The sequence below is a fragment of the Monodon monoceros genome, unplaced genomic scaffold (assembly GCF_005190385.1).
Source record: "Monodon monoceros isolate NGI ecotype Baffin Bay Population unplaced genomic scaffold, NGI_Narwhal_1 Super_Scaffold_18, whole genome shotgun sequence".
Taxonomy (NCBI): Eukaryota; Metazoa; Chordata; class Mammalia; order Artiodactyla; family Monodontidae; genus Monodon; species Monodon monoceros.
Window position 1 is genome coordinate 86,543,269 of NW_021703774.1, and position 25,753 is coordinate 86,569,021.

Here is a 25,753-nt window from a genome sequence, read left to right on the forward strand (position 1 = left end):
GGTGATGGTGGTGGTGATTTCCTCTAACTTGCAGATAATGTACATGAAGCGCTCAATAGAGGGCTTGGCATTCAGTAAATGGTAGAGTGTGGATGTGCTTCAGGTGCTCACATAGGCCTGCAGGGCAGTGGGACCACTGTGTCCTGAGTCTCATGTCATGTGTGCAAGAATGGCTTTCATTGGAACACTGGGGCCCTGGAATGACAGGGAGGTGCCACTGACAGAATTTAGTACCCTATCACTCAACTTATCATTGTCATTAGATTGTAAGGTTTTAAAGGAAGGACCACAGATGACAGCTCAAAAAAGCCCATTGCCATTTTTGTTCTCATATGAAGTTCTGACACTGTCTTCCACATGACTCAACTTTTGCCACTGAGCTCCTTGTTTACTTGAAGATGCCTGCACTTCCACCAGCCTCCTTCTCTTCTAGGCCTTCCTTATATTTTCCTGTTGCCCTTCTCTGCACTCTCTGGCTTACTGTACTTGAGAGATATTATGTTTTGAAGTTATATTTTTAATATATATATTATATGTCATATGTAATATATATAAATTATAAAAAGTTAAATAGAATTTAGTAGGTCATTGCTGCCTTTTTGTGAACTAAAAGCTATTGATTAATGTTTATAGAGTTCTCACTAAGTGATAGGCATCGCATATCTTGGCATTATATCAGTGCTTCTCAGACTTTAGTGTAAATATATGTCACCTGGGGATCTTTTTAAAATGTAGGTTTTGATTCATTCAGTGTGGAGGTAGGACCAAAGAGTCTACATTTCTAACAAGCTCCTGGGTGATGCTGTCAGTCCATAAACTGCATCTTGAATAGCAAGGCACTGTATCATTTGATCCTCACACCAACACTATGAGGTGAACATTATTTTTCCCATTTTACGTATGTGACAACTGAAGGTTAGAGGAGTTAGATCATTTTCCCCAGGTCATGTTGCTAGAAACTTGCCATGCTCAGACTCTAAACCCAGATCTGCCTCCTGATATATATCATTTGGGCTTTGGAAGTGTCCTACAACCCCCAAAGGTGATCTGATGCTACCTGAAACAAAATTTATATTTTTGTTGACTATTTCTTCCTTTTTTATGAAACTTCTTTGCTAATTTGATTTCTCTTTATGCAGGACCTTGTATTACATAGCGATTCAGTTGTGTTAGATTTTGTTTCTAAAGATCATATGTAAAGTTTATTTTATTTTTTAAATTAAATTTTTATTTTATATTGGAGTATAGTTGACTTACAATGCTGTTCGTTTCACGTGTACAGCAAAAAAGTTTTGTATGATTTATTTGCCAAAATTACAGGTTAGGAAACATTGTACCATTGATGCAATCTGGTTTGAACACAAGAGGAAGTTGCTGGGGAAGGATCAGCGTGAGGAAAGGAAATCCTCAGGCTGATTTATTGTTTAATGCTCAGTGTACACAGTGTGCTACGCTTGTCACAGGCTAGTGGGAAAGGACGCAGGCTCTGTGCTTAACAGATCAGATATACTTTTAAAAATAACATTTTGACCTGCTTATAAGATTAATATGGTTCACAATAGAAAATTTGAGCTACAGTAATGTAATAGTACAATAAAAAATGATCTAAAATCCCAAGTGATTTCATATTTTATTTTTATTTTCAAAATTTAAAAGAATATATCTCTAAACGGTGACCCAGGACCACATTTACAGAGAGCAGCAAGAGTTCAATGTGGCAATATTTAGCGATAAATAATTTAAACACTATTTTTGGTTTTGAGGGGCAGTGGGAGTAAAAGGGGCAGTTAGGAGTCCCCCCCTAAATTTAAGAAATGAGAATGCACTGCTCAGCCAGCACTAGAGTTCTGGGGTCATGTTCCACTAAGGGTCCCAAAGCTTAGCCCAACTGGTGCAGCTGAAGACTGAGATTTAATTGCGCTCAAACCCGGGCCCGTCGCCGACGCATGCGCAGTGTGGCCGCCGTGGCTCCGTGGGCGTTTCACAGGCCTATTTCTCCCCGGCAGGTTTTTGGGCTGTCAGCTGAAGGGCTCGGACTGCGACGCCGAACAGTTCCGAGCCTGAGAGGGCAGAAGGAAACTATCTCTAAGTGAAAAACACCTCGCGTCGAAATAGGCTTGTGGGGGGGGGGGGGGGGGGGGGGGGAAGGGTTTCAGCAGGCGTCTCCACACACTCACTTTAAGGTGCCAAAACATCTTTACGAGCAACTAACTTGGAGGAACAGGAACTATCTGTGGGAAGAGAATTTAGAGGGTGGAAGGGGGTGAGGGGGTAAAGATCTCTGTAACTTTAAGCGTTGCGTTCTCAACATGCCCTTTGCCTTTTTTTTTTTTTTTTCTTTCCATTTCTCTGGGGAGTACGGATGCCCCAATTAATCCTTGGCACCTCTCGGACCCTTTAAAAACTGTCATTGCCGTTTAGGAGATCCTAACAGGAGCCCCCACCGGACTACATTGTTCAGACGCGCTCTCCCCAAACCGGGGAGGCGTCCGGAGAGAAGATCCCCGGGCGCCTGGAGCTGGGTGAGCTCCGCCAACCTGAGGGCTCGTGGTAGGCGGGGGCCCTGGGATCCGCTTGGCTGCCACCGCCCCTCTCCTCCCCCCTCCCCTCCCCTTCCCCGCCCGGGCCGCCGACCCCAGGCCAGGGCGGCGCGCGCTCTCCCACCCGCGCCTCTGGGGATTCGCAGACGGCAGCGAGACTGGCCGGCGTGCTGGGCATGCTCAGTCGCCCGGCGCCGGGCTCGCGAGTAGGAAGCCTGTGCTCGGTCGCCGCCGCCGAGCCGGCCGGGGCGCACGAAGAGCGCGCGGGACTCGCTTGCAGCGGCGGTCGGGCGGCGGTGGACCCGGGCCGAGACCGGAACCAAGCCCCGCGCGGGGCACCCCGTCCGCCTGCCGCGGCTCCTGCTCTCTCGCACAGTCGTACACTTGCAGGAAACGGGCCGACCGCGGCTGGCGTCGGGGAGGCGGAGGAACCGCGGCGGCCGCCGCTGCATCCTCGCCGCCTGCCCCGGCCCGGCAGCGTTCCGGAGCCGTCGGGCATGGAGCCGTGGAAGCAGTGCGCGCTGTGGCTCATCCACTGCAAGGTGCTGCCCGCCAATCACCGGGTGACCTGGGACTCGGCGCAGGTGTTCGACCTGGCTCAGACCCTCCGCGATGGAGTCCTGCTCTGCCAGCTACTCAACAACCTCCGGGCGCACTCCATCAACCTGAAGGAGATCAACCTGAGGCCGCAGATGTCCCAGGTAAGGAGGCCGGCGCGGGCGCCTCCGCCTCCAGCCGGCAAATCGCATTAATCAGCCGGGTAATTTCTTTGTGTAAATGCAAACATCTAGGTGCGTTCGGTTTCCCCTGCCTCGCAGCCTTCTGCTTTGCGGACCACTTCGGCTTCTTGTACCTTGGCTTGAGATGGTTTAGCTCTTTAGCTGAAGGCTAGGGCCCTGCGTCCTGAGACGGTATGAGGATTTCGTAAGGGCTTTCTGTGAGGCGGGAACAAGCTGACTTAGGGTGCCCTGCACCTACCTGTGTGTGTGTGTGTGTGTGCGCGCGCGCGTGTGTGTGGCGGGAGGCAACGAAAGGAATTTGATCCAGCTCTTTTATAGTAACGATGGAGAGGCATGAAAGGAGCTGATGGGGGTAATTTTGCCTTTAGTTTGTTCTTTTGCTTTGCGTTTCGTCCCCATGTTTTCTTGAAAGCGGAACCATGACATAAAGAGGACTCTAGGAAGTGGAGGGCGTTCCGGTACCGTTATCTGTACAGGAATGACACTAGCCAAAGGGCGGAAAAGGGATCACAACAAGGCGGCTGCCCCGAAAGCCCCCTGAGCTTGTGGCCAGCTGGCAAGCTACATGGTTGGGTTTATAGCTAGGCTTAAGCCATGTGAGAAGGAGCAAGTCTAGTCTCTCCCAGCAGCGACAGGAAACGAGAAGTTTCGCTCCAGATTCCTCTTTCCTTCATTTGGTGGTTGCTCAGGTGGTGTGGTGCACTCTTGGCTCCTGTGGCTGGAGCCTTTCCTGGAGGTGCCTCTTTGGGGGGTTAAAAAAATGCAACTCCGGAAGGCTGTGTGCACCCTAGAGTAAACTCAAAAGTCTCAACTCAGTGGAATGGTAGTTTCTTGGTCCCGTCAGAAAGTTTGCATGCAGAAAGCTGTTAAACACAACTCAATACATCTGTTTTCTCTTTCAGAATGTAAAAAACCACTTTCAACTTACAAGGGAGAGGAAACAGTCCCTTCCATGACACACTTTACCACTAATCCTGAATGATACAGAGCCTCAGCTATTTAGCAACCAGAACAGTGCCTTTTACAGCGGAACTGACTTTATATAACGAATAACTATGTTTCTAAACTTAGGGCACACACATTCCTCTCTTCTTGATGTCAGCGTTTCATCAGGGCCTCTCTGCACCTCAAATTCTGCATCCCTTGCCTGTCTACCTTCAACCTGCTGGTTAGTGGTCCCCAAGAAAGAACAGGCTTGTAAGTGGTGAGAGCCATATGGTTTTAGAAGTGAGATAATTTATTTCGTACTCTCCCATGAGCCTGGGTGGTAACTGCTAACTCTACGGACCACCTAAGTGTTGTCCCAATTCAGGATATCCTGCCCAAGGGTTTAACAGACATTTCCATTAAGCTGGGAGTTGCTGCTCTCAACAGAGTTCTGTAGGAAGCTGCAGGTGATTATCCAGGCTGCAGATTCCCATTTTCCACCTGGCCTATGGCCTCAGGATGCCTTGGCCCACCAGCAGGGAGTACAGTACTGTGCTCATGTCCTGAAACTTCAGTTGCCCGGAACCCCTAGGGGCTGTTCAGTAAGTTGTTCTCAATAATGAAGTATTCTGGACAGCTGAGGATCTTCCTGTTTCAAGCTTCTAACCTTTACTTGAATTGTAACAATGGATGAAATTTTTTTCAAATTTTTTTTGCTCTTTCTTCCCCTTGTGGAATATAGTAGATGTAATTTAATCTTTTTGTTGACAAAGGATTGTCATTATAAGCATCATTAATGAAAATTGAGCACATATGCTGCTCTAAGAACTCTATTCCCTACTGGGAGTACCACAATGAACACCTCAGGATCCTTGCCCTAAAGGAATTATTACACTGTTGTATCATATAAGCCACCAGGTTATAATGAACTAAACAGCTGAATGACCTTCCTTAGGCTGTTGTGCTTTTGGGCTCTTAACCCTAAGCATTCTGGTTCCAAATTCAATGCAGTAATTTTCTGTGAGTGCGGGCTTCTCCCACAAGTGAACCGTGGAAAGTTAGTACCTGAATATGGTGATGTCTCTTTTTGTTGCCTTCTTGATTCTTGGCCACATTGCAGAGATAAGGTTTCTGAACAGCTGAGTGCTGGACAGGTGAGCTTGTATTATAGAGGTTGTCCTCAAATCCTTAAATGAGATTGAGTGCATGTTTTCATTAAATACTTCATTGATGTATTTAACATGCCTACAGTGACCAGCAGATACTGTGCACTTAATAGGTGTTCACTATTAGCAAAATTACTTAAAACTTTTTTTTCTGCTATTGTCACATTAAGAGTAATAGGTTATAATCAAAATTTTAAAACGGTTGCAAGGTCTACAAGTTCCTTTGGGCTGACATCTCTATTTCTGCCTCTAACTACTCATATCTTTCTTGGTGAAGGTTTTGGCTGCTTCTGGTTATAAGGCTCCTGTGCCATGAGCTCTATCCATACTATATAGTGAATAACCTAATAACCCAGTGAAACCCTGACATACGCCCCAGCAGACTTTACTCTTCTGAATTTAGAGCTGTCATTACTAGTATTTGTGGCTTTTGCCATGTCTAAGACTCATTCTGTCCATCCAGCTTAGGTTCTGTTGAAGATATTAACTTGAAATAAACGATTTCCTTTTAGCGCCTGATCTTCTGAGCCAGGAAAAAACTGGAGGCTCTCAGTTCAGAGTTTTGTGGTATTTGAGACTGTTATGAACAGATGTTGACACAAAAAATTTTAGCGTATAGATGTCTTATTGTTTTTAAGTTTTCAGAAAGAGGCTATGAATAGCCTCTTTTAATAAGAGTGTGTACCTCCAATGAGTGGGATTTATTCTACTCTGTTAGCCTTCTGCCTTGTTTGTGTTAAAAAATAATAACCCTGCAAATAATTAAACAATTTTAGGTTTGAATCTTGGAGTCTTAAGTTAATCAACTGTGCTCCAAAATAAAATTATAAATGGGACCCCGATTCTCTTACTTAGTAATTGTTCTTTTTGGCTGTGGACATCAGCCTTTTTTTGGGTCTTGCTATGTTGGTAAGAGGACAGTCTTCTTTAGTTCAAAATAGGTCCTTTTTTTGTAACCCTGATTTAGATTTGTTTTTATTAGTTAAGGTGGTAAACATTAATCACATTTAGTTACACATTTAACATATTCCTTTTATTATAAAGAAAAAAATTAAATAAAACCCAGATGATCCATGAAAATCCACACAATCCATGAAATCTGGTCTCTGTATATACTAGACAGATTTATTTTTCATCTAAAACAGTGTTCTAGCTAGGATACCAAGCACATACATGACATTGGAAGAGAAGAGCCTTCCTGTGCTAGTTGTACTGGGGGTGCAACGTGGAAGACTGTGGGTTGTGGGCTTGATGTCACTTTTGGTGGTTAAGAAGTTCTCCATAAGTGCGTATAATTAACCATGGATGTATCATCAATGAAATTATCTGAATCTTACTATTTTGTAATTTTAAATTTTGCTTTATATTATGTCATAGGATGGGAATAACACATCTGATAAATTTACTGACCACTATGTACCGTGTAGGTAAACTTCGAATTTTCTTAAAATGACTTATTCAGGTTTCAAGGGTTCCTTGAACAAATGTTTGTTCCTACTATGTGCCAGGCACTGTTGTAGGCACTGGCATGGAGCAGTAAACAAACTCAATGGAGTTCCTGCCCTAAAAGGACTTATATTTTAGTGGGGGACAATAAATAAATAAATGGCTGTAGAATGTGATGTGCTGTGAAGAGAGATGGACCTGGGTGAGGGACTAGAGGGAAATGTGATTTGATTTTATGGAAGGTAGTCAAGAAAGGCTTCTCTCAGGAGATGCCAATTGAGCAGGACCTGAAGGGAGTGAGAGAAGGCAGGAATGTGGATGTTTGGGAGAGGAAAATTCCTGGCAGAGGGAACACCAAGGTCTTGAGGTAATTAAATGGTGGGTAAACTGAAGGAACAGCCAGAGGCCAGTGGGCTGGAGGACAGTGAGTGTGGGAAGGGGTCGTAGGGATGAGGTGAGAGGGAAAATGGGGGCCAGATTTTTAGGACTTGTGGGCCATTGTAAGGACGTTCACCCTGGGTGAAATAGGAATCACGTGGCTTGACTTACCTTTTCAACAGGGTCACTCTGGCTGCTATGTTGAGAATAGACCACAGAGCAGCCAGGATGGAAGAGTCAGGCTAAGGCCATCATTCGGGCAAGTGGTGGTGGCGGCTCTGACCAGAGTGATAGCAGGGCAGGTGGTGAGAAGGAATCCAACCCTAGGTATATTTTGAAGATAAAGCCAGCCAGGGTTTATTGATGGAATCACATGAGCAGTATGAGAAGAAGAGAGGAGCCAGGAATAAATCCAGGGTTTCTGGCCTGAGGAATTGAACTGATGGAGTTGCCACTTACTGAGATGGAGAAGATGGGAGGAAGAAGAGCTTTGGGGGTTGGGGGTAGGGAGAGGGGGAGGACAGTCTGGAGCTAGTTATGTCTGAAATGCCCAGCAGGCATCTAGATGCTGAGCAGGCAGCTGGAGAAATTGGAGATGGGAGAGGAAAGGTTTGCAGTCATCAGGGTATAGGTGGTATTTAAAATCTCAGCACTGGATGATATCACCTAGGGAGTAGTGTAGGAAGAAAAGATCAGACGCGTGAGCCATGGGGCCTGCCCATGTGTCAAGGGTAGAGAGATGGGAACCGGTAAGGAGTTGGGAGGGAATGGCCACGGGGAAGGAGAGAAGTCAACAGAGTATGGTTCTAGCAAACCAGGTGAATAAAGTGTTTCTAGAAGGAGTGATTAGACACGTCAAATGCTGCTCTTCAAGTGGAAAAAGGATTGAAGATAGAATATTGTATTAAGCAATATGAAGTTCTTTGGTGACCTTGGCAAAAACAGATTTGGTGTGTGATGGGCAAACCCTCCACTGGAGAAGAGGGGCGAATGGGAGAGGATCTAGACCACGAATATAGACATGTGTTAGGGGGTGATTTTGCTGTGGAGAGAGCAGATAAATGGGGTAGTGGCTAGTAGGGGAAAAGAGATCAAGAGGGTTTTCTTATCATACAGAATTTTTATTTAATACCGATTACAAGACCTCTTTTAAGATTCAGACAAATTTTGTCATATGGCACACTTGTATATATGTATATGTGTGGGAAAAATATGTGTGTATATAAGAAAATGTAAATGAAATATATTTAATGTGTATTTTCCGCGGAGCACCATGTGTTGGTGATGCAGCATTTCTAAAAGAATTCATCACTTTTGTTCCCAGGATTTCCTTCCAAGCTCCTAACACACAGTTGGGTTTTTATTGCTGTTACTACTTCTTAAAGTTAAAGAGAGCTTTATTTCTGCTATACATAACTGTACATTATTTTAAAACTATTATTATGTGAGTTTTAGCATTAAGGTGTGCTTCCCAAATGCGTGTCTGCATCCTCCCCCCTCCCCCCACCCCCGCCCCAGGTACTGCTGTGTGAAGATTACTGGGTTATACAGAAGAGAGAAAAAAGGCTGTCATTGTCCAAAAAGAGTGGTGTGCCAGTTATATTTTTAGCCAGTCAGTTCAGAAAATAATGTCATTATTTAACCTTTCTTCTCAGGAGTCAGTAACCTTTTTGCCATTTGTTGGATTATTCTCTTGGCCAGCATAAATTTAAACTTGACACCGATCAAGATCTTTTCATGTGAAGTACCTCAGGCGTCTTAAGCACTTGTTCTGTCTGCATACTTGATGGCTTAACCTGGGCTCTCCAGGAACCAGAGCCTGGGGTAAATGACTGAAGTGCTGAAACTTTATTGGTGAGGTGCAATCCCATGGTTGTCAGAGTGAACAAAATGAGCAAGTGCCTTTTTTTTTTAAGATGGGGAAAATTATATCATGTTTGTAATGCAGATAGGATTGATCCAGTCTAGATCACCACTGATTTCCTAACTTTCAAATACAACATACTCTTTTTAGATTATTTTTCTTAAACTCACAGTGGCAATTTACATTATTGACTTTTCCTTCCCTCCTGAAACTCTTAACTGTCATCACACTATACTCTCCTGGTTCTCTCGTACCTTTTAAATATTTATTTATTTATTTATTTGGCTGCGTGGGGTCTTAGTTGCAGCACGTGGGATCTTCGTTGCGGCATGCGGGCTCAGTAGTAGCGGCACGCTGGCTTAGTTGTCCTGCGGCCTGTGGGATCTTAATTCCCCAACCAGGGATCGACCCCGCATCCCCCTGCATTGGAAGGCGGATTCTTAACCACTGGACCACCAGGAAGTCCCTCTTGTACCTTTTGTATTTCTTCTCAGCTTCCTTTGCTGGCTTCTCTTTAAACATACCTTAAGAATTTTAGAGTTTTCTCCTTCGTTGCCTTTTTTCGTATCCTCTTCCCTGTATCATCTCATGGCACTGTGGCGTTACCTCCTTTTCATACCCTGATGGACCGCATGTTCATGGTGACAGCCTATATCTGCCTGTTTTATGCCCCCACCTCTGTGGTTACAGTTACTGCTTGGATGGAGGGATGAGAATCACGTGATCAGAGTTCACTGTGGAAAGTTCAGCGACAGCAGAGTGAAGGATGAATTGGATGGGGTGGAGCTGGGCATGAGAAAGACTCCTGCTGAAGCTCAGTTAGGGGAGGAGGAGGCCAGTGGATGCGAGGCCAGAGAAGGGGTGGGAGTGGAAGCATAGGAAGGAATGAGAAAGATGAGAGAGAATGAAGAGTTGTAATGTACCAGACTTTGGGACCTCTTAGGTGCAGTACTAGTGGAAAGTATCTAGGATGAGCCTCAGGTTTCAGGCTTGGGTGACTAGGGGAATAGAGAGGAGGTGCCGATGTCAAAGGGAAAGGGGCACAATCAGTTTTGGATGTTGAGTTTGAAGTTGTTACTAGTTACCTTCCGTATTCTGTTTCAAGCATCCTACTCTCTTACTAATCCTTCCTTTCTGGATTATTCTACTAATACCTAAAATTCAACAATCTTTTGAACTGTTGGTCCCACCACCTCTTCACTGCCTTCGTGTCTTCATTTCCCTCCTACTCAGCTTAAATACCACGGTCATTATAGTTACTTCCTTAGCTTCTCTTGGTTGGTGATACTCATTTGGGTAAAATATAACCCTGGTTAAATCCAACTCTCTACTTGCTCCCTGCCTGCAATTCAGCTGCTGAACCTGACGGGTGGAGGAAAACCCATACCACCTGAGTGCTCTCACTTTAAATTCACGATCCCTAACCTCAGGTGGGAGCCTCAGGCAACCCAGCCATCTGAGTACATGTCTCTAGACCAGACATTCTCAAAGTGTGATCTGGGGGCCTCTGATAGTCCCTAAAATGCTTTTAGGGGTTCCCTAAGGTCGCACATTCCTTTAATAATATTATTAAGACACTGTTTGCCTTTTCTCACTCTTCCTTTCCCATGAGTGTATAGTGTTTTCCCAAAGCTACATGCTGCTGACCTGTGATTGCGTGTTTGTGTATGTTTTAAAGATTTCTCACTTTAGAATTCTAGTATGTTTGGTGTTGATAGATATAACCCCTATAAAGAAAAGCTGCTGAGGATTCTCACTCATTATTTTTTTAGGAGTGTAAAGGGGTACTGAGACCAATTTGAAAACTGCCCTAGACCGTTCAATTTCTGACTCTCCCAGATGCCTGTCTGGTACCTTTTCTTCTTGAACCTGCATCTTCATTCTCCCTCTCAACTGGTGATGTTACTTCCTATTCCACCGAGAAAACAGACACAGTCAGAGGAGAGCTTCCTCAGGCGCCCACCTTCCCGCATCTTGCCCGTAGACGATGCTTTCTGTCCTCTTCTGTGGGTGAATTATCAATGCTCCTAGCAAAGGCCAGTTCCTCCTTCACTCTATCTCTGTGCTTTCCTACATCTTCCGTTCTCTCCTGGATCTTTTTGTTTGCATGCACGGGATACATTTTCAAGGTAGAGCCACAAAGGCTTGCTGATGAGCGTTGGGTATGATGGAGAGTGACTAAGGACTCCTAAAGTTTGACCTGAACTACTGGGGCAGGTCAGCATAACCTCCTTATAACTGTTCCCATGGACCATGGGATAAAATCCAAGCTCCTTGGTAAGCATTGCAGGGACCCGTGGGCTGGTCCTGCTTCATGTCTCAAAGCTCTTTCAACTGTGTGCTCCTGACCTTTTCGTGGCTTCTCAAATGAACTATGCTGCTATTGCGTTTGCCTGTTTCTCTACTTGAAGGATCCTTTCTCATTAGTCTGAAGGAAGACTTGGTTCAAGGGCCCTTTGCAGTGCGGGCCGCCTGACTCCTTCCGCAGGTGTGGCTGATCACTTACTACTCTGTGCCACGCTGTATAGTGTACGTGGGTGGAGGGCAGCATTCCGTACACTGTTTTGCAATCTTTTTCTCATCTCTCTCCCTTCCAGGCTGTGACCTGCTTGAGGCTATCATAGGCTTTTTCATTTATATACATCTCTAGAATCTGACCCAGGGACTCATACGAAACATGCATACATAAGTAGGCATTAATGATACTTACTGAAAATGATAACTCTTAGTTTACTACCTTGTCAAACACACCTATATAAAATTTAATAAGATGTGCTAAGCACTATGTCATTAAAAACCCAAAACATCTGTTCTTTAAGTGGCATTACTAATAATAGCAGATAACATTACTCTGCTACTTACCACCTGAGTGACTTCCAGAAAGTGCCTGAACCTGTCTGTTCTTCAACTTCTTTATATCTCAAAAGCAGGCGTGATAAAAGAACCTATCTCCTGGAGTGATTGTGAGGACTAAATGAACTAATTATCCCTATGCTTGGCACATAACAAATGCTCAATAAATGTTTACTACTTTTACTACAGTTATTACTACTGTTTCTGCAGAAACACTCCAGGCAGTGTGTTAATACCTTCCTTGCATTATGTCATCCAGTCATCACAACACTATGAGACGGGCACTGATATTCATCCCCGTGATACTCTCCAAGGCTAAGAGGAGTTAGTAACTTGTACTAACAAGTAGTGGTAGAGGCAAGATGAGAATTAAAACATTTATAGTGAACTGAGTTCCCATCCACAAGGCTGTTGGCATATCTGAATGTGAGGACTTTTTCTTTTTTTCTCACTCTCTTTTGCTCTCGTGGCATTCCTGTGGAGGAATGCTGTTATTGGTTTTGTGGCTGTTGATTATAGCACCTCCACACTGAGCTGGATATTGAGTAATAATTTTGGTTTAGGGTATTGAATGTACCAACTGGATGGTCTTATATGCATTTATCACACGAATCAGTATGAAATGGGAGATAGGCTTTTGACAGGTATACAGTGGGGAAAGGAAAAAAGCAGATAGAAAAACTAAGGAAAGTTAACGAAAGGAAAGGAGAAAATGAGTGTATGCTGGTCCCTTTCGGCCTTTTAACACTGTGCCTCGTGACAGCTGGTCTCGAGCACATAGTTTAATGCCCTACTCTTGAGCAGGGTCAGGACTGCTTACATTTCCCTGGGCAACAGGAACACCATTGTTTTAAATGGCATGTTTTCAAGTGATTGTCTTTTTTTTCTTTTATGTATTATAATCACTCTTCTTGTAAATTCACAGGCATCTATTGTTAGCTGTTAATTGGAATGCTATATCCCACTCTTTTTTCCCCTGTTAACACAGACCCTGAATGATGTTAAGGACAGTCACAAATTCACATTCTGCCTTTCCCCGTCTCAAGCATTTACAGGACAGAACCATGAAAAGCGAAGGAAGCAGCTACTTCTGAATTTCATGGAAAAACTATTTTAGAATTGTATTTTATGCTGCTATCTGAATGTGCTTTCAAAATATGTATTGCAAGACGTGTAGTCAGCTTTTGAGTGGTTTGCTTAACAGGAAGCCAGCAGCATATGCTGCTCACAGGGGAGTGCCCTAAAGGGTCAATTAATATGGAATATTTAATGAAACACTTGATACTCACCTTCCCTGATTTTCAAAGTGCTTGTCTTAAAATAGGTCTGGAACAGCTGGCCTGAATAAACAAGCATCATGCCTCTGTGCCCACTAAGTCAGGAGCCTTTTCCTGGGGGTGTGGTTTAGTGAAAAGACTTCAGGCCAGGAGTCAGGAGACCCAGGTTCTAGTCCCAGCTCTGTCCCTGACATGTGACCTTAGCAAATACCTGCTTCTCTTTGTCTCCACCTTCCATACTTACAGCAATGATAGAAAATACTTACATATACGGCAATGTGCTAAAAAGCAGCTAAATTTTTTACACATATTTAGATCTCACTTAGGAGGTATTACTTTTTTTTTCTAACATCTTTATTGGAGTATAATTACTTTACAATGTTGTGTTAGTTTCTGCTGTATAACAAAGTGAATCAGCTCTATGTGTACATATATTCCCATATCCCCTCCCTCTTGCGTCTCCCTCCCACCCTCCCTATCCCACCCCTCGAGGTGGTCACAGAGCACCTGAGCTGATCTCCCCGTGCTATGCAGCTTCTTCCCACTAGCTATCTGTTTTACATTTGGTGGTGTATACATGTCCGTGCCACTCTCTCACTTCGTCCCAGCTTACCCTTCCCCCGCTAGGAGGCATCACCTTTCATGAGGAGAGCTTTGGGACAAGGCAGAAATGTTTAAGTCCCAGCTCTGGTACTTAACTTTCCCAAGGTCATAGAATTGTTAGTTTCCTTGCTGAGTCTCAGTTTCCTCCTATAATAGGCAAGAAATAGTAAAATCTACTTTGCAGGATGTGGTGAGACTTCAATAATATATGTAAAATGCCTGGGCATAGTAGGTGTTCGGCAAGATTTTATTTCCTTCCTTCTCCCCCCACCTCCTTGATCCTCATAAGAGGCAGGAAGAACAAGGTCTTATCTCTGCTCTACAGAGAAGGAAGCTGAGATGTGCACTGGCTAAAGGACTTTTCTCAAGGTCACGGATAGGAAGTGGTAAAGACAGGACTTGAGTCCAATTGTCCTAATTCTAAATTCAGTGAAGTTTCCCATTCCTGCTACCAGGCTCAGCTGATAGATGGTGAATTGCATGAGCAAATGACTGGGAACATGCTTGGAGAAAGCAAGGCCTGTTCTGCAAATGTAAAATGACATTATTATTTTGCACTGAAGTTTGCTGTATTTAAAATAGAAACATCTAAAATAATGAAACCAGATTTCAGTTATTTTAGAGTCTGATTGTCTAGTTTGTGGATTATTGGATTTTTGGTAGTTTCAAAGCTCTTCTGCTTTCTGCTTGGTTCTGTTTTCATGGAAATTTGTGCATATGGTTGATTGATTAATCAAATTATCCATTTGTCTGCTAAATATTGGGCTTTGTAGTAGATGCTGAGGATTCAAAGGTGAATAAAACTCAACCCCTGACCCTGTGTTGCTTTTAGGCTACACAGCACGGATTTTACCTCAGACATGCCCTTATAAAACAGGGGGATGGGAAGGGAGACTTGAGTTAGAGTGATGGGCATGGCAAACGTTTGGTAGGTGGGTGATGCTTTTTTGGATGCATTGTTAATTTGCTGATGTTCAGGGCATGATGTTAACATCACAGAATGGATTATGTGTGTGCCTGGCCCATGGTATAGCTCTCCTTTCCATAGACCTTTGTCTAGTACCTCCTCTTGCGTGCGAGGAACTGAAAGCAGAAAGATACATTACGCGGAGTTTCTGCTTTTGAGGGGCTGGGAGAAAGCAGATCTGACCCTGGAGTGAGGCTTTTGCAAGAATGAGAAAGGAAGTCACTGGATGCTGCAAGGCCGGTGCAAAAATGCACGCAGCTGGGTGAGAGAGATGAGACCCGGAAGAGGACAGACATGAGTGGTTACTAGAGAGGAAGAAGGTTTGTGAAAGAAAACTAGGTGGGGAAAGTGTGTGTGAGACGGAGGATGTACAAAGACATTCAGACTTCGGTGATGTCCCCAAAGAAGGCAGTTATTCTGAGCACTGATAACGTTAGTACTGGAGTAGGGCTGTACCGTTGGCATTTGGCCGTGAAGATGTTCAATTACATCTGCCTGGTGTGTGGCCTGGAGCATCAGAGGATGGCCTATTCTCTTGAATATCTTAAAAGCTGAGGGAGCAGAGACTACAGAGTCAGACTGCTTAGTGGGCACGTAAAGTAAAGCACGGAGAGCTGGAGGCCTGCTCACTCTGCCTCTAACCGCCTGGCTTGCCACCTCTGCCTCCCACCTGTCAGAACCTTTCCTTATCCTCCCTGTGCCCTTCTGTTGACTGACATCTCCTCCTTCCCTGGTCCTTTTGTCCTTGGCTGTATACTCCAAAGTCCTGTCTGGATCTGTGCGGTCAGCTATTCCACTTTCGTCCCCAATCCCTTTCACCTTCTGTGACCTCAGATGGGCCAGCCTGGAGCACCCTTCTCCACAGTCTTTCCTGTTCTCGCATGTGAGCTGAAGAGAGCTGTCAACGTCAGCACACCAGCCTGTTTTTACTGTCCAGCTTCACTGTAGCCTCATGCTGTTTTTCTCACCTCTTTGCCATGCCTCATGTCTTTTTGGCTTCCTCTCATTCCCTCACTCAGATGCCAACCCTCTAAAGCCACACTCCCTGAGCCCCTGACTCTCCTCCAGTCCCTGCAAGTTCACCTGGCTCTCATTATTACCACCCAGCCCTCCTGAGTTTGGACTTGGCCTCAGTCTGTCTCATCCACTACCCATGATGGTGACCATTATTACTGTCATGAGAGGGAGCGACTGTTGCAAACTTTACAAGTTACATTTGTACATTTTTTGACCTTCCGACTACCAAGGGGTCTTGAAGGGAATATTTAATCAATGAAAATCCCAGAGGCAACCAGGTGTTATGAAAACAGTGATTCTGAGAAGTTCAGCTCTGTGCACTAGCAGTACTTCTTTTGGTTTGTGGTCTGCAGAGCCCAGGGGTGTGACGTAGTGAACATCCACTGAACAAACCAGAAGCTCTCAAGCCATTTTTATCAGTTCCCAGCAGGTCTGAGGCTGCATGTGCCCCCTGGCAACCAGCTCATAGTGTCTGCTTATTTTAGTAAGCCTTTTCTTTTATGGTAATGTTATCATTCAATTAGTGCAACATTCACTTAATTGTATATGTGGGGCCTGACAGCAAAGGAACGTGGATCTAGAATAATCCATCACTTATTGATACTCCAAAGTGTGGATTCAGCAGAAGATTATTAAATTCCCCGGCATTTGACCTGCAAATATGAGAAAGTATTTGTTGGCTAGAGAAATTTAGTTAACTTAGTTCATAGGCAGCCACACAAGAAATGCTTGACTTCAGATTATTTATGATGACAGAGTACTTGGCAATAGAGTCTTTCATTTGCCCATAAACTGTACTTGGAGATTCAGTAGAATACCGCTATTCATCCGCAGTGAGGGGGAAGCAAGAACTGAGATTTCTGGAGCTCAGAATGAGCGCCAACGTGAAAAGATTTGGGTGCTTCCAGAGACACTGTTTAAGGAAAGAATGTGACATAATTGCTGTTTATCAGTTCCATCCCAGTAGATTCTAAAACATGAAGCTGGATTCTTGAGCGTTATTTATGCAGCAGCCCTGATAGTTAAACCTTACTGAGTTTTCAGTCTTTTCAAATATATAGTTATATTTAATGACCTTAGTTAAGAGAAAAGTCGTAAAATTTGGTAAAGGGTTTAATTTTTTCCCTTCAATGTTTAATACATGATTCACCAGTTTTAATAATACATATAAATTAATTTCTTACCTGGCTAGCACTAAGCTTTTTGGCATCCTTGCCCATTTGATAACTACCTAAAGCCCTCCTGGGTTTTATATAAAATAAGCTAAGTAAAAAAGTGCTTAGAAAAATAGCACTTATTATTTAGAAAAAAAAAAATAAAGCCCTTCTCTACAAAGAAGAGCTAAAATGAATGTCTTAAACTTCATGTAAATGCAATAAGCTAAGCTTAATTTATGTAACCATTAGAGTTCCTAGATTCTGACTTCAAGGCTGAGGACTTTTAATTTACTCCCTGTTCTACTACACAGCACTGTGGGCCTTGGATACATCAACCTGGCTTTGACTCCTAGCTCTGCCACTGACAGTCTTGGACAACTCTGATCTTGGGTTTCCACATTTATTAAATGAGATAATACCTATTTGCAGTGTTATACAGATTAAATTAATTGAAGTAATGTATATTTTGTCACTTGGAAGGTACTCATAAATGTAGGTTCCATTCCTTTTCATTAAGCCTGTTTTTTGTTTGTTTGTTTTTTGTTTTTTTAAGTTGAAGGAGGTTACAGGTTACAAGTTTAAAATGAGAAAGAGGGAGAGCTGAAAGTTAGGTTGGCAATAGTAAAAACTATAAATCCTGGACTCAAGAACTCAAAAACCATGTTAATCTCGGACTGTGGAGAACACAGCCAGACTAGTTCACATACCGCACAAGGCTCTGGAGAAGGATAGTTTTGTTTGAATCGACCATTATAGTAACTAATTTTATTGTTCAAAGAGTTATACAATTATGGAGCTGGAAAAGTCCTCAGAGAATTCTAGCTCAGCTCCTTCATTTTAAAAATGAGCAGTCTAAGGTTCCTAATATATGCAATGATTTGCCCAAGGTTACTTGGTTTTCTGAATCATAGCACATTATTTTTCTCATAACAGAATGCTAATAATGACCCAGCCCTCAAGAGAAGTTTAAATCGTGTTGTTCCTTAAAAACAAACAAACAAATTTAAAGAACTCTTTAAGAAAGATTGGAAAGTGCTTGAGTTCAGAATTTCTCATGTGAAATACTTGTTATAAAGACCTTATTCTCTCCCATCCATCTATCTACCCATCCATCCATTGGCTATAATAGTAAAGGGGAATCACTGAGAATGGGGAATATAAGATCTCAGACTTTGGAGCTCAGAATGCCCTGGGAGAATTGACAAAGCATTGAGAAATGATTAAGTAATAAAAATTGTGAAATCGAAGATCTGTTGCTTAACAGAGTAAATTCTCAGCTGTCCAGAAACTTAGCCATCCAGAATCACTCAGTTCCTAAGAGAGCTTGATATTTTGCCATTTCAAACCAGATGACACAAATGTGTCCCACACTCCCAAGAATATGGATGTTCATTAATGGCGACACCAAGACATGTTATTTCTCCTAGAGTTGCATGAAATTTGGGACCATTTGTTCAACTCTATGTTCCTAGCTCATACCTGGCACAGAGTGAGTGCTCCTATGAATGGCTGTTGAGTGACTATTTAATGAATCCCTAACATTAGCCTTAATATTGTTTGGACAAGAATGCCAGATATTATTGTGTGCTTCATTTTAATCAAAGGATGCAGAAAATATAATTCTGCCAGTCGTGTTGCAGTGGAAGGCAGTGTGGTATATTGAAAAAATGTGGACTTTAGCATCGGACTGGCCTGGGTTCAAATCATACCCCACTGGCTGAGTGATTGTGGGCAAATCCCTTCATCTGCCACCATCTTAGTTTTCTTGCTTGTGAAATAGAATTCTTCCTAATCTTCACAGAGTGGTGGGAAGAGCAAGTGAACTCTGATGGCAAAATATCTAGCACAGGACTAGGACACAGTAGGCACTTAGTTATAATGGGAGGCCCTTTGTCTCCCACCCCATCTAATCTTTTCATGATATAGGGCTTTTCCCACAGTTCTTTTGGATGGATAATCTTTCGTTGGTCTTTGGCAAATTTTTCTTTTCTGTAGTATTCTATCTTTCTGCAGATTTTTTTTTTTTTTTTTTTGCGGTACGCGGGCCTCTCACTGTTGTGGCCTCTCCCGTTGCGGAGCACAGGCTCCGGACGTGCAGGCTCAGCGGCCATGGCTCACGGGCCCAGCCGCTCTGCAACATGTGGGATCTTTCCAGACTGGGGCACGAACCCGTGTCCCCTGCATCGGCAGGCGGACTCTCAACCACTGCGCCACCAGGGAAGCCCTGCAGATGTTTTATTTAGGCCAGTTGAATCTAAGCTTTAGAGTATTGTAGCTTTAAAGTGATGTAATTTACGTAATTTTATCTATCTGTTGGTGATCTCATATGTGACAACTGTAACACAAGTAGAAAAACAACACTCTACCTGGAATTGGGAGACCTACATTCAAAATCTGGTTCTATCACTACCTAGCTTTGTGATCTCTGAGCCTCAGTTTGCTCAATTTATCTGAACCTCCACTTTCTCTGATAATCAGGGGGTGACATTGTATAGGGAAGAAGACACGGGCTTTAGAGTTCCGGTTTTGGATGTGCTACTAATTAACTGTGTGATCCAGGGCAGGTCTTTCGCCTCTCTGTTCCCTCAGCTGCCTGTTGAGAGCAGCACCGTCCATGCTGTAAGTTGCTACGAATAGATGAGGTAACGTATGACAGGTTCCTGCCTCAGAGCTTTGCGCGTTATAAACTCATAATCAGAGAGCGGTAATAACAATTCTTCCACTAAATACAACTGTGGTTAATATTATTAATGCAAGTTTCCCTAGGTGGTTGAGAGCTTCATTAAGAGAACTTAATCATTACAGCTGAATATTTTAGAAAAGACTGAGTAATTTCTCAGGATCACATAAGAAGTGATGATGGAGTAGTATGTAGCTGTGAACATGATGACGAGTCGTTCTTCTTAATATGCTCCCTGTTTATATAATTAGTCACTTGGGTTACTTATAGTTCTTCTCTTTTATAGATAGCATGATTATAAATGCCCTTGTACAGATGATTCTCCCTCCCCTGCTTGGATTATTTCCTTCAGTTTTATTTTCCAAAGGGAAGTTTCCAGGTCAAAGGATATAAACATTTTTGCAGCTCTTGTTACATACTGGCAGACAGTTTGTAGAGAAATATTTTTAATGGACAAAAAAGGGCAAATTTCCAAAGTCTTGGTTAAAAACAAGGACTCTGGTGTCGTTTAGATTTGATTCATATCTCAGCTACTTATTTGCTGAATGAGCAAATTACTTAACCTTACCAAGTCTGTTTGCTCATCTGTAACCTGGGTTATAAGTAGCTACCTCACAATAACTGTCAGGTACTTAGTTGGTGCAAGGCGTTTCGTGCTCAGCCTTCACCGTCGGTCTTCAGCCCATTTGTGCTCCTCCCCGACTCAGTCATTTCTCACCTGGACCTCTGCCTCCTCTGAACTGGTATATACCTTATGCCAGTGTGTTCTCCCAACTGCATCTTCAATCTTAAAAACAAAACAAAACATAAATCTGATCATGTGAACCCTTTTAGCACTCTTAGAAAGCTTCCAATACTCTGAGGGTGAAATCCAAAATCCTGAATAGGGCCCTTTGTGATCTGACCCTGCCATCCTCTCCAGCCTCAGTTTCCCTTTCTCTTGCTTGTTCTGCTGCAGCCATGTTGGGTGTTTTTCCATTACCAGAATTTGGCACCCCGCTTTTTTTCTTCTAGACTTGAGACTTGCCATTTTGTCTTGTTTCTTGGTTTTTAAATTCTCCGTTTATACAGCTCATCATTGGCGGAGATATTTGCTTCAGGACCGATTTTCCTGCTAGACCTAAGCCTTATGATGGCAGGGCCCACTGAGATTTTATTCACTGCTGAATTCTGAGGACCAGCACAGTGCCCAGCATGGAGAACTCAGTAAATCTTTAGGAATGTATAAATAACTAAATACGTAGTAACTTATTATTAGCAATAAACACAGGAGAGAATAATTTTGGGTATAATTTGTTAAAAGCATTTGTGATTTCAAATTGCTCTGTGAAATTAAATGTCTAGGTGTTTTCCAAGGAACTTTTAAAAACCTGAATATATCTGGTAGTTAAGATCTTGCTTGCTTTTTTCTTACATAATATTTCATGTTCATGAGGGCAAGTCTGAAGAGAAGAGGGCACATTCTGGTATCAAACATAGTTTAGCATCTAGCAGTCTTTCACCTTTGCCAACACTGTTCATCCAAGACCTGTAATAACATCACCTGAGCCATCGAGGTCAGGCACAGAACCGTCCTGAGCCAAACAGACAGCAGAAGGACTTGATGGCGATGATGAGCATTCCTAAGAGACTAGATTATACTCGGTCCATTTCCTTGCACTTGAGACCTCCAACCATTTTGGCTTGCATTTCCCAGAAGTGCAAACTGTTTCATGTTATGCCGTTCACTTCCGCAAGTGCAAAACTGCATTTTGTTCATTCAGAAGTAGAGTTCATTCCCTGGATTTATTGAACTTGTACTATATTCACGACTCTGATTAGGCACTGAAGGTGTAACAGAGTTCAAGGGATAAGAGAGGTCTATTTTGGAGGATAAGCTCTCTCCCCATCCTTTGTTTCCCTGTGGAAAAACGTCTGTTATAGTGTTAGAGTAGTAGTACCTGCGTACATGCAGCTCAAACTCTTCTGGATCTTCTTGTTGAGACCTACTTACTTGCAAAGAGGATGGTGGTTTTCTGGTCTATTCTCATTCATAAGGTAGAGGCTAAGCAGAGCAGGTTATGTCCAGGGGGAGGCTTACAGTATTTTTTGGAGGGGAAGGGGAACAAGAGGAGAACCAGCATCCCTAAGCCACACTTTCCAATATATATTAGCTTTTATCAATAAAAAGTTCACATATTCATCTTATTTCTGTATCTGTTTTATCTATTGCTCATTAAGTTTCTCACTCAACAGGAAAGGGGAACATTTATTGCTTTGCCTTTGAGGGACTGTGAAGCTTGTGATGGCCTAGCCCACAGGCAGATGACTTCACCAGACAGCTGTTTGTGACGGGGCTTTAGGCCTTAGCAAGTGCAGGATGCACTGAACCTCACTGGGCTGTTTGGGTGAGCTGAGGCACTTGTGTGTACTTCGGGTTTTTTTGCGGGTTCAGCTTGGATTTCTGTTGCAGGTGAGGCCAGGGAAGGGGCTGGATCTTTTTAGTTATTTCAGGTGGAATAGCACTTGCTGCTTTTACTGTGTTTCAGTCAAAGCTGCAGGCCAGGAGTTCAAATTGCAAAAATGATAAAATTTCAAGGGTGCTGCTATGTGAGGTTCCTCCTTTGAATTGTGAGAATGAGGCTAAGGTAGGAAGTGATAAATTGGCTTCATCACATTCAGTTACTTTCATTCCAGGCCAAACAGAGGAAGGCCCTGGAGGGACTAATCGTAGGTAATTTTTTGTTGTTTATCTAAGATCTTAATAGATCACCTATCATAGGACCAACCTTAACTGACCTACCCACCCAGCTCCAGCAGATCAGGAAAGCCCTATCAGGAAAGCCCTATCTATGCAGCTGGGTGGGCCTCAGAGACAGCCCTGGAGGGAGCCGAGGCACACAGTGCCTAGCGGGACAGAAGCAGTGCTCTGACACTCATAGTAAGTTCCTTTGCTCTGTGAAACATGACTTAGATTTGCTCTGGATTTGTTACTTAAGTTCCCACCATTGGATCATAGAACTGTGGCTTCACCTATAGAAGAGTTGTAGATTTTCTTAAGAAGCAAATACAAAGGAGGAGGAACATCCTTACTTAAGCATATGCTACATTCTTGGGTTTAGATAGACCAATGAGTCAGTGAAATTATTGCAAAGCCAAATGCTAAAAACGATGATTACAAAGTCCTGTGCCGGCAACGCTCAGATTTTAGAGGTCAGGTTTTCTTAGGAAATCAAGGAGGTACTAGAGTGGTTTGAAACATATGCTTGATCTTATCAGAAAAGGAGCAATGGTAGACTGAAAGGACTAATTAAGCTAGGAGAGAGGTTCACATCTTAATGGGGGAAATGAAGGGAAAGGTGAGGTCTTAAGCCAGGATAGACAGGTACAAAAAGGAAAGGAGATTCACCCTAACAGCAACAATTAGAAAGGGTAATGGGCCTGTAGAAATATAGGTCCATATGAGGCAATTTATGAAAGGTTTCCACAAAGATCCAGAAAATATTACGAAGTGCCCCTTTAAAGATTCAGCTAGAATCTGAAGTAGGAACAGCTGGAAACTAGATTTTCATGGCTCAGAGCTGGGTGTGGTTTTGCATTTTGTGTACTGCATAAAGATTTTTGCTAGTAGATGATGAAATGCAACTGACTTTCTTTTCACTGTGGATCCAGGCCAGGTTTTACTTATGTCCCTGAGGGGGCACCTTCTTCTGTTGTGTTTAAAGCCTTGTGGTGGTGGCCCCGGGATAGTAAAACCTAGTGGTTACAGAAAATTTGCATTTGAGAGGGAAGCACAAAGTACTGAAGAGTTCATTAAGTGAGTCTCAAGATGAGGGAGCTACTTTAATCGCGCCAGCAAGTATCACCTGTGCCCTGAAGGCTCCAGCTCAGGTTCTTTATACGATTCTAAAGGAAGGCACGGGAGACTTGAGGCATGTTCTAGGATGGAGTGGCCTGATGGGAGTAACCCCTGGCTGGGATTATCTAATTTGGGAAGTAAACTGTTCATTTCTACCCAACAGCTCTAAAGTAGAAGAGAAGGGAAGGGATTGGTCTCTGAGTCATTCTCAAAAGAAAATGGGATCAGAAAGAGACAAATTAAGTAAGAGGAATAGGCCCTACTTTTGGCAAAAAAAAAAAGGAAAAAAAGAAAGGTACTGAGGACCTGATCATTAAAATATGTAGGAACTCTAGTGCCTTGAGATGCCCATGCAAAGATGTAGCTCCTTACAGACCTCCAAGAGTGTTGGAATCTGCTGAAGTTGAGTTGGAAGAAATGTAGGGAAAAAGACAGTCTTCCTTAGGAAGGACTTATCACAGCCCGAAGCAATTACACAGAAAAGGCAGTTGTAGCAGGTGCTGTGGCTCAGGGCTAAACATTCCTGCTTATAAAAGATTGTGGAGATGCTGATGGTACTAGGCAGAGCCTGCATTCATTCACTATGTGAGTGCCAGAAAAGGGGGGCTCAAAGAGCAACTGCAGCTAAGAAGCTTTGGACAAGCAAGTTGGGAAAGAAAGATTCCACAATTAAGGCCTGAGGGACCTGGGGCTGGCACAACTGCACATTTCTAAGTTTTTAAAGAAGGCACCTCAATGCCACTCTCTTAGAAGAATGTGCATAGTTGGATTTTTACCTCTGTGTGCAAATGCATTGGGCCAAAATTAGCCGGCTTTTGGAGATTTCTGAGTTGAGGTTTTTTTAGAATTGTGGTAAAAGACACATAAAAGATTTACTTTTTAAACCATGTTTAATGGTACAGTTCTGTGGTATTAACGTACATTCACATCGTTGTGCAACCATCTCCAGCATCCATCTCCAGAACTTTTTCATCTTCCCCAGTTGAAGCTCCTTTGTTCCCATTAAGCAACAGCCTCCCCCTAACCCCTGGCAACTATCGTTTATGAATTTGCCTGCTCTAGGTACCTCATATAAGTAGGATCATACAGTATTTGTTCTTTTGTAACTGGCTTATTTTAATTAGCTTAATATTATCAAAGTTCATCCCTGTGGTAACATTTATAAGAATTTCCTTCCTTTTTAAGGCTAAGTAATAATGCTTCTCATGTGTATACCACATTTATCCATCAGTGGATACTTGTTCCCTAATTGAGTGTTAAGCTCTGGAAAATTGGCCTAGTATTACAGACATCTTGGCAAAAGATCGTGCTCTTCTTGTTGACCTGCCATCTCTTGCCTCCATCTCTCGGATGCCCTGGAGTTTCTGCCATTGTCTTTGGAAGCAGTTGAATGGGTCTGGATTATATCAAGTACTGGGTTCTGGGAACATTTTGCTTGGGATAGCTGTGCCCAGGCCTGAGGTTTGACTTCGTTTAAAATGTGATGGGTGTGGGCCAGTCACTTGTAATGCTTTAGGCTCTTTAAAAGTGGGGGCATACAGAGACTTGAGATAATAATGAAGTTTTAAAGAATAAAACGCTAACTTTTTTGTCTCTATCTCTGACTCAGGCATTTACCGCTTATTCAGTTCTAAATTCAGATGAAGACAAAGAGTGTTATTTATCGATTGCCCTAAGTTCTTCATGTTTGAGCATTTGAGGCTGAAAGGTTAAGGGGCATTCTTGTGGTGTCACTGTGGTAGGGACATTTAAGCCAAATTTGAAATTATAAAAGGTGGAGGTGATTGGCATCTGGGGAGGAAAGGTCTTTTAGGAAGAATGATTGTGCCCATATATAATTAAAATATATACGTGATGTAATATAGTGGATATAAATGACCTATAAAAGCAATAAAGGGAACCAAAGGTATCCATCCTTCCCTCCTCCCTGCTGTTTTTTTTTTTCTTTTGAGACGGAGGTGCTTGACATCGTAATCAGCTTATTTGACTACTCAGTGATAAAACATGCAAGGTCACTTGCAGAATTACTGAGAGCATACTAAAGGAGCATCATTTTACACAAGGGACAATACATCATCCTCTTTCTTTCTTTCTTTCTTTTTTTCTTTTTTTGTCATTGTTCTTCTGTAAGTACTTATTAAATGCACAGTACATTGGGAGCCCTTGAGGTAATCAAAGCTACATATCTATTTGGAGGCATGAAGGAATTTGAATATGTTATGGGTTCAGTGGTATGAGATTATAGCACACAGGTGCTCTGGGCTTATCCAAACAGGAAACATTGAGGAAGAGGACAGCTA

General features: G+C 43.0%; 1 protein-coding gene across 1 annotated transcript in view; it reads left to right on the plus strand.

Moving 5' to 3' along the window:
- Positions 1 to 2,647: 2,647 nt before the first annotated feature.
- VAV3 (vav guanine nucleotide exchange factor 3) overlaps positions 2,648 to 25,753 on the plus strand; it is a 398,245-nt gene continuing 375,139 nt past the window's right edge. Inside the window, exon 1 of the mRNA XM_029227383.1 lies at positions 2,648 to 3,241. Within this exon, the coding sequence (XP_029083216.1) occupies positions 2,717 to 3,241 (525 nt within the window). The 5' untranslated portion in view covers positions 2,648 to 2,716. The remainder of the gene's footprint in view (positions 3,242 to 25,753) is intronic.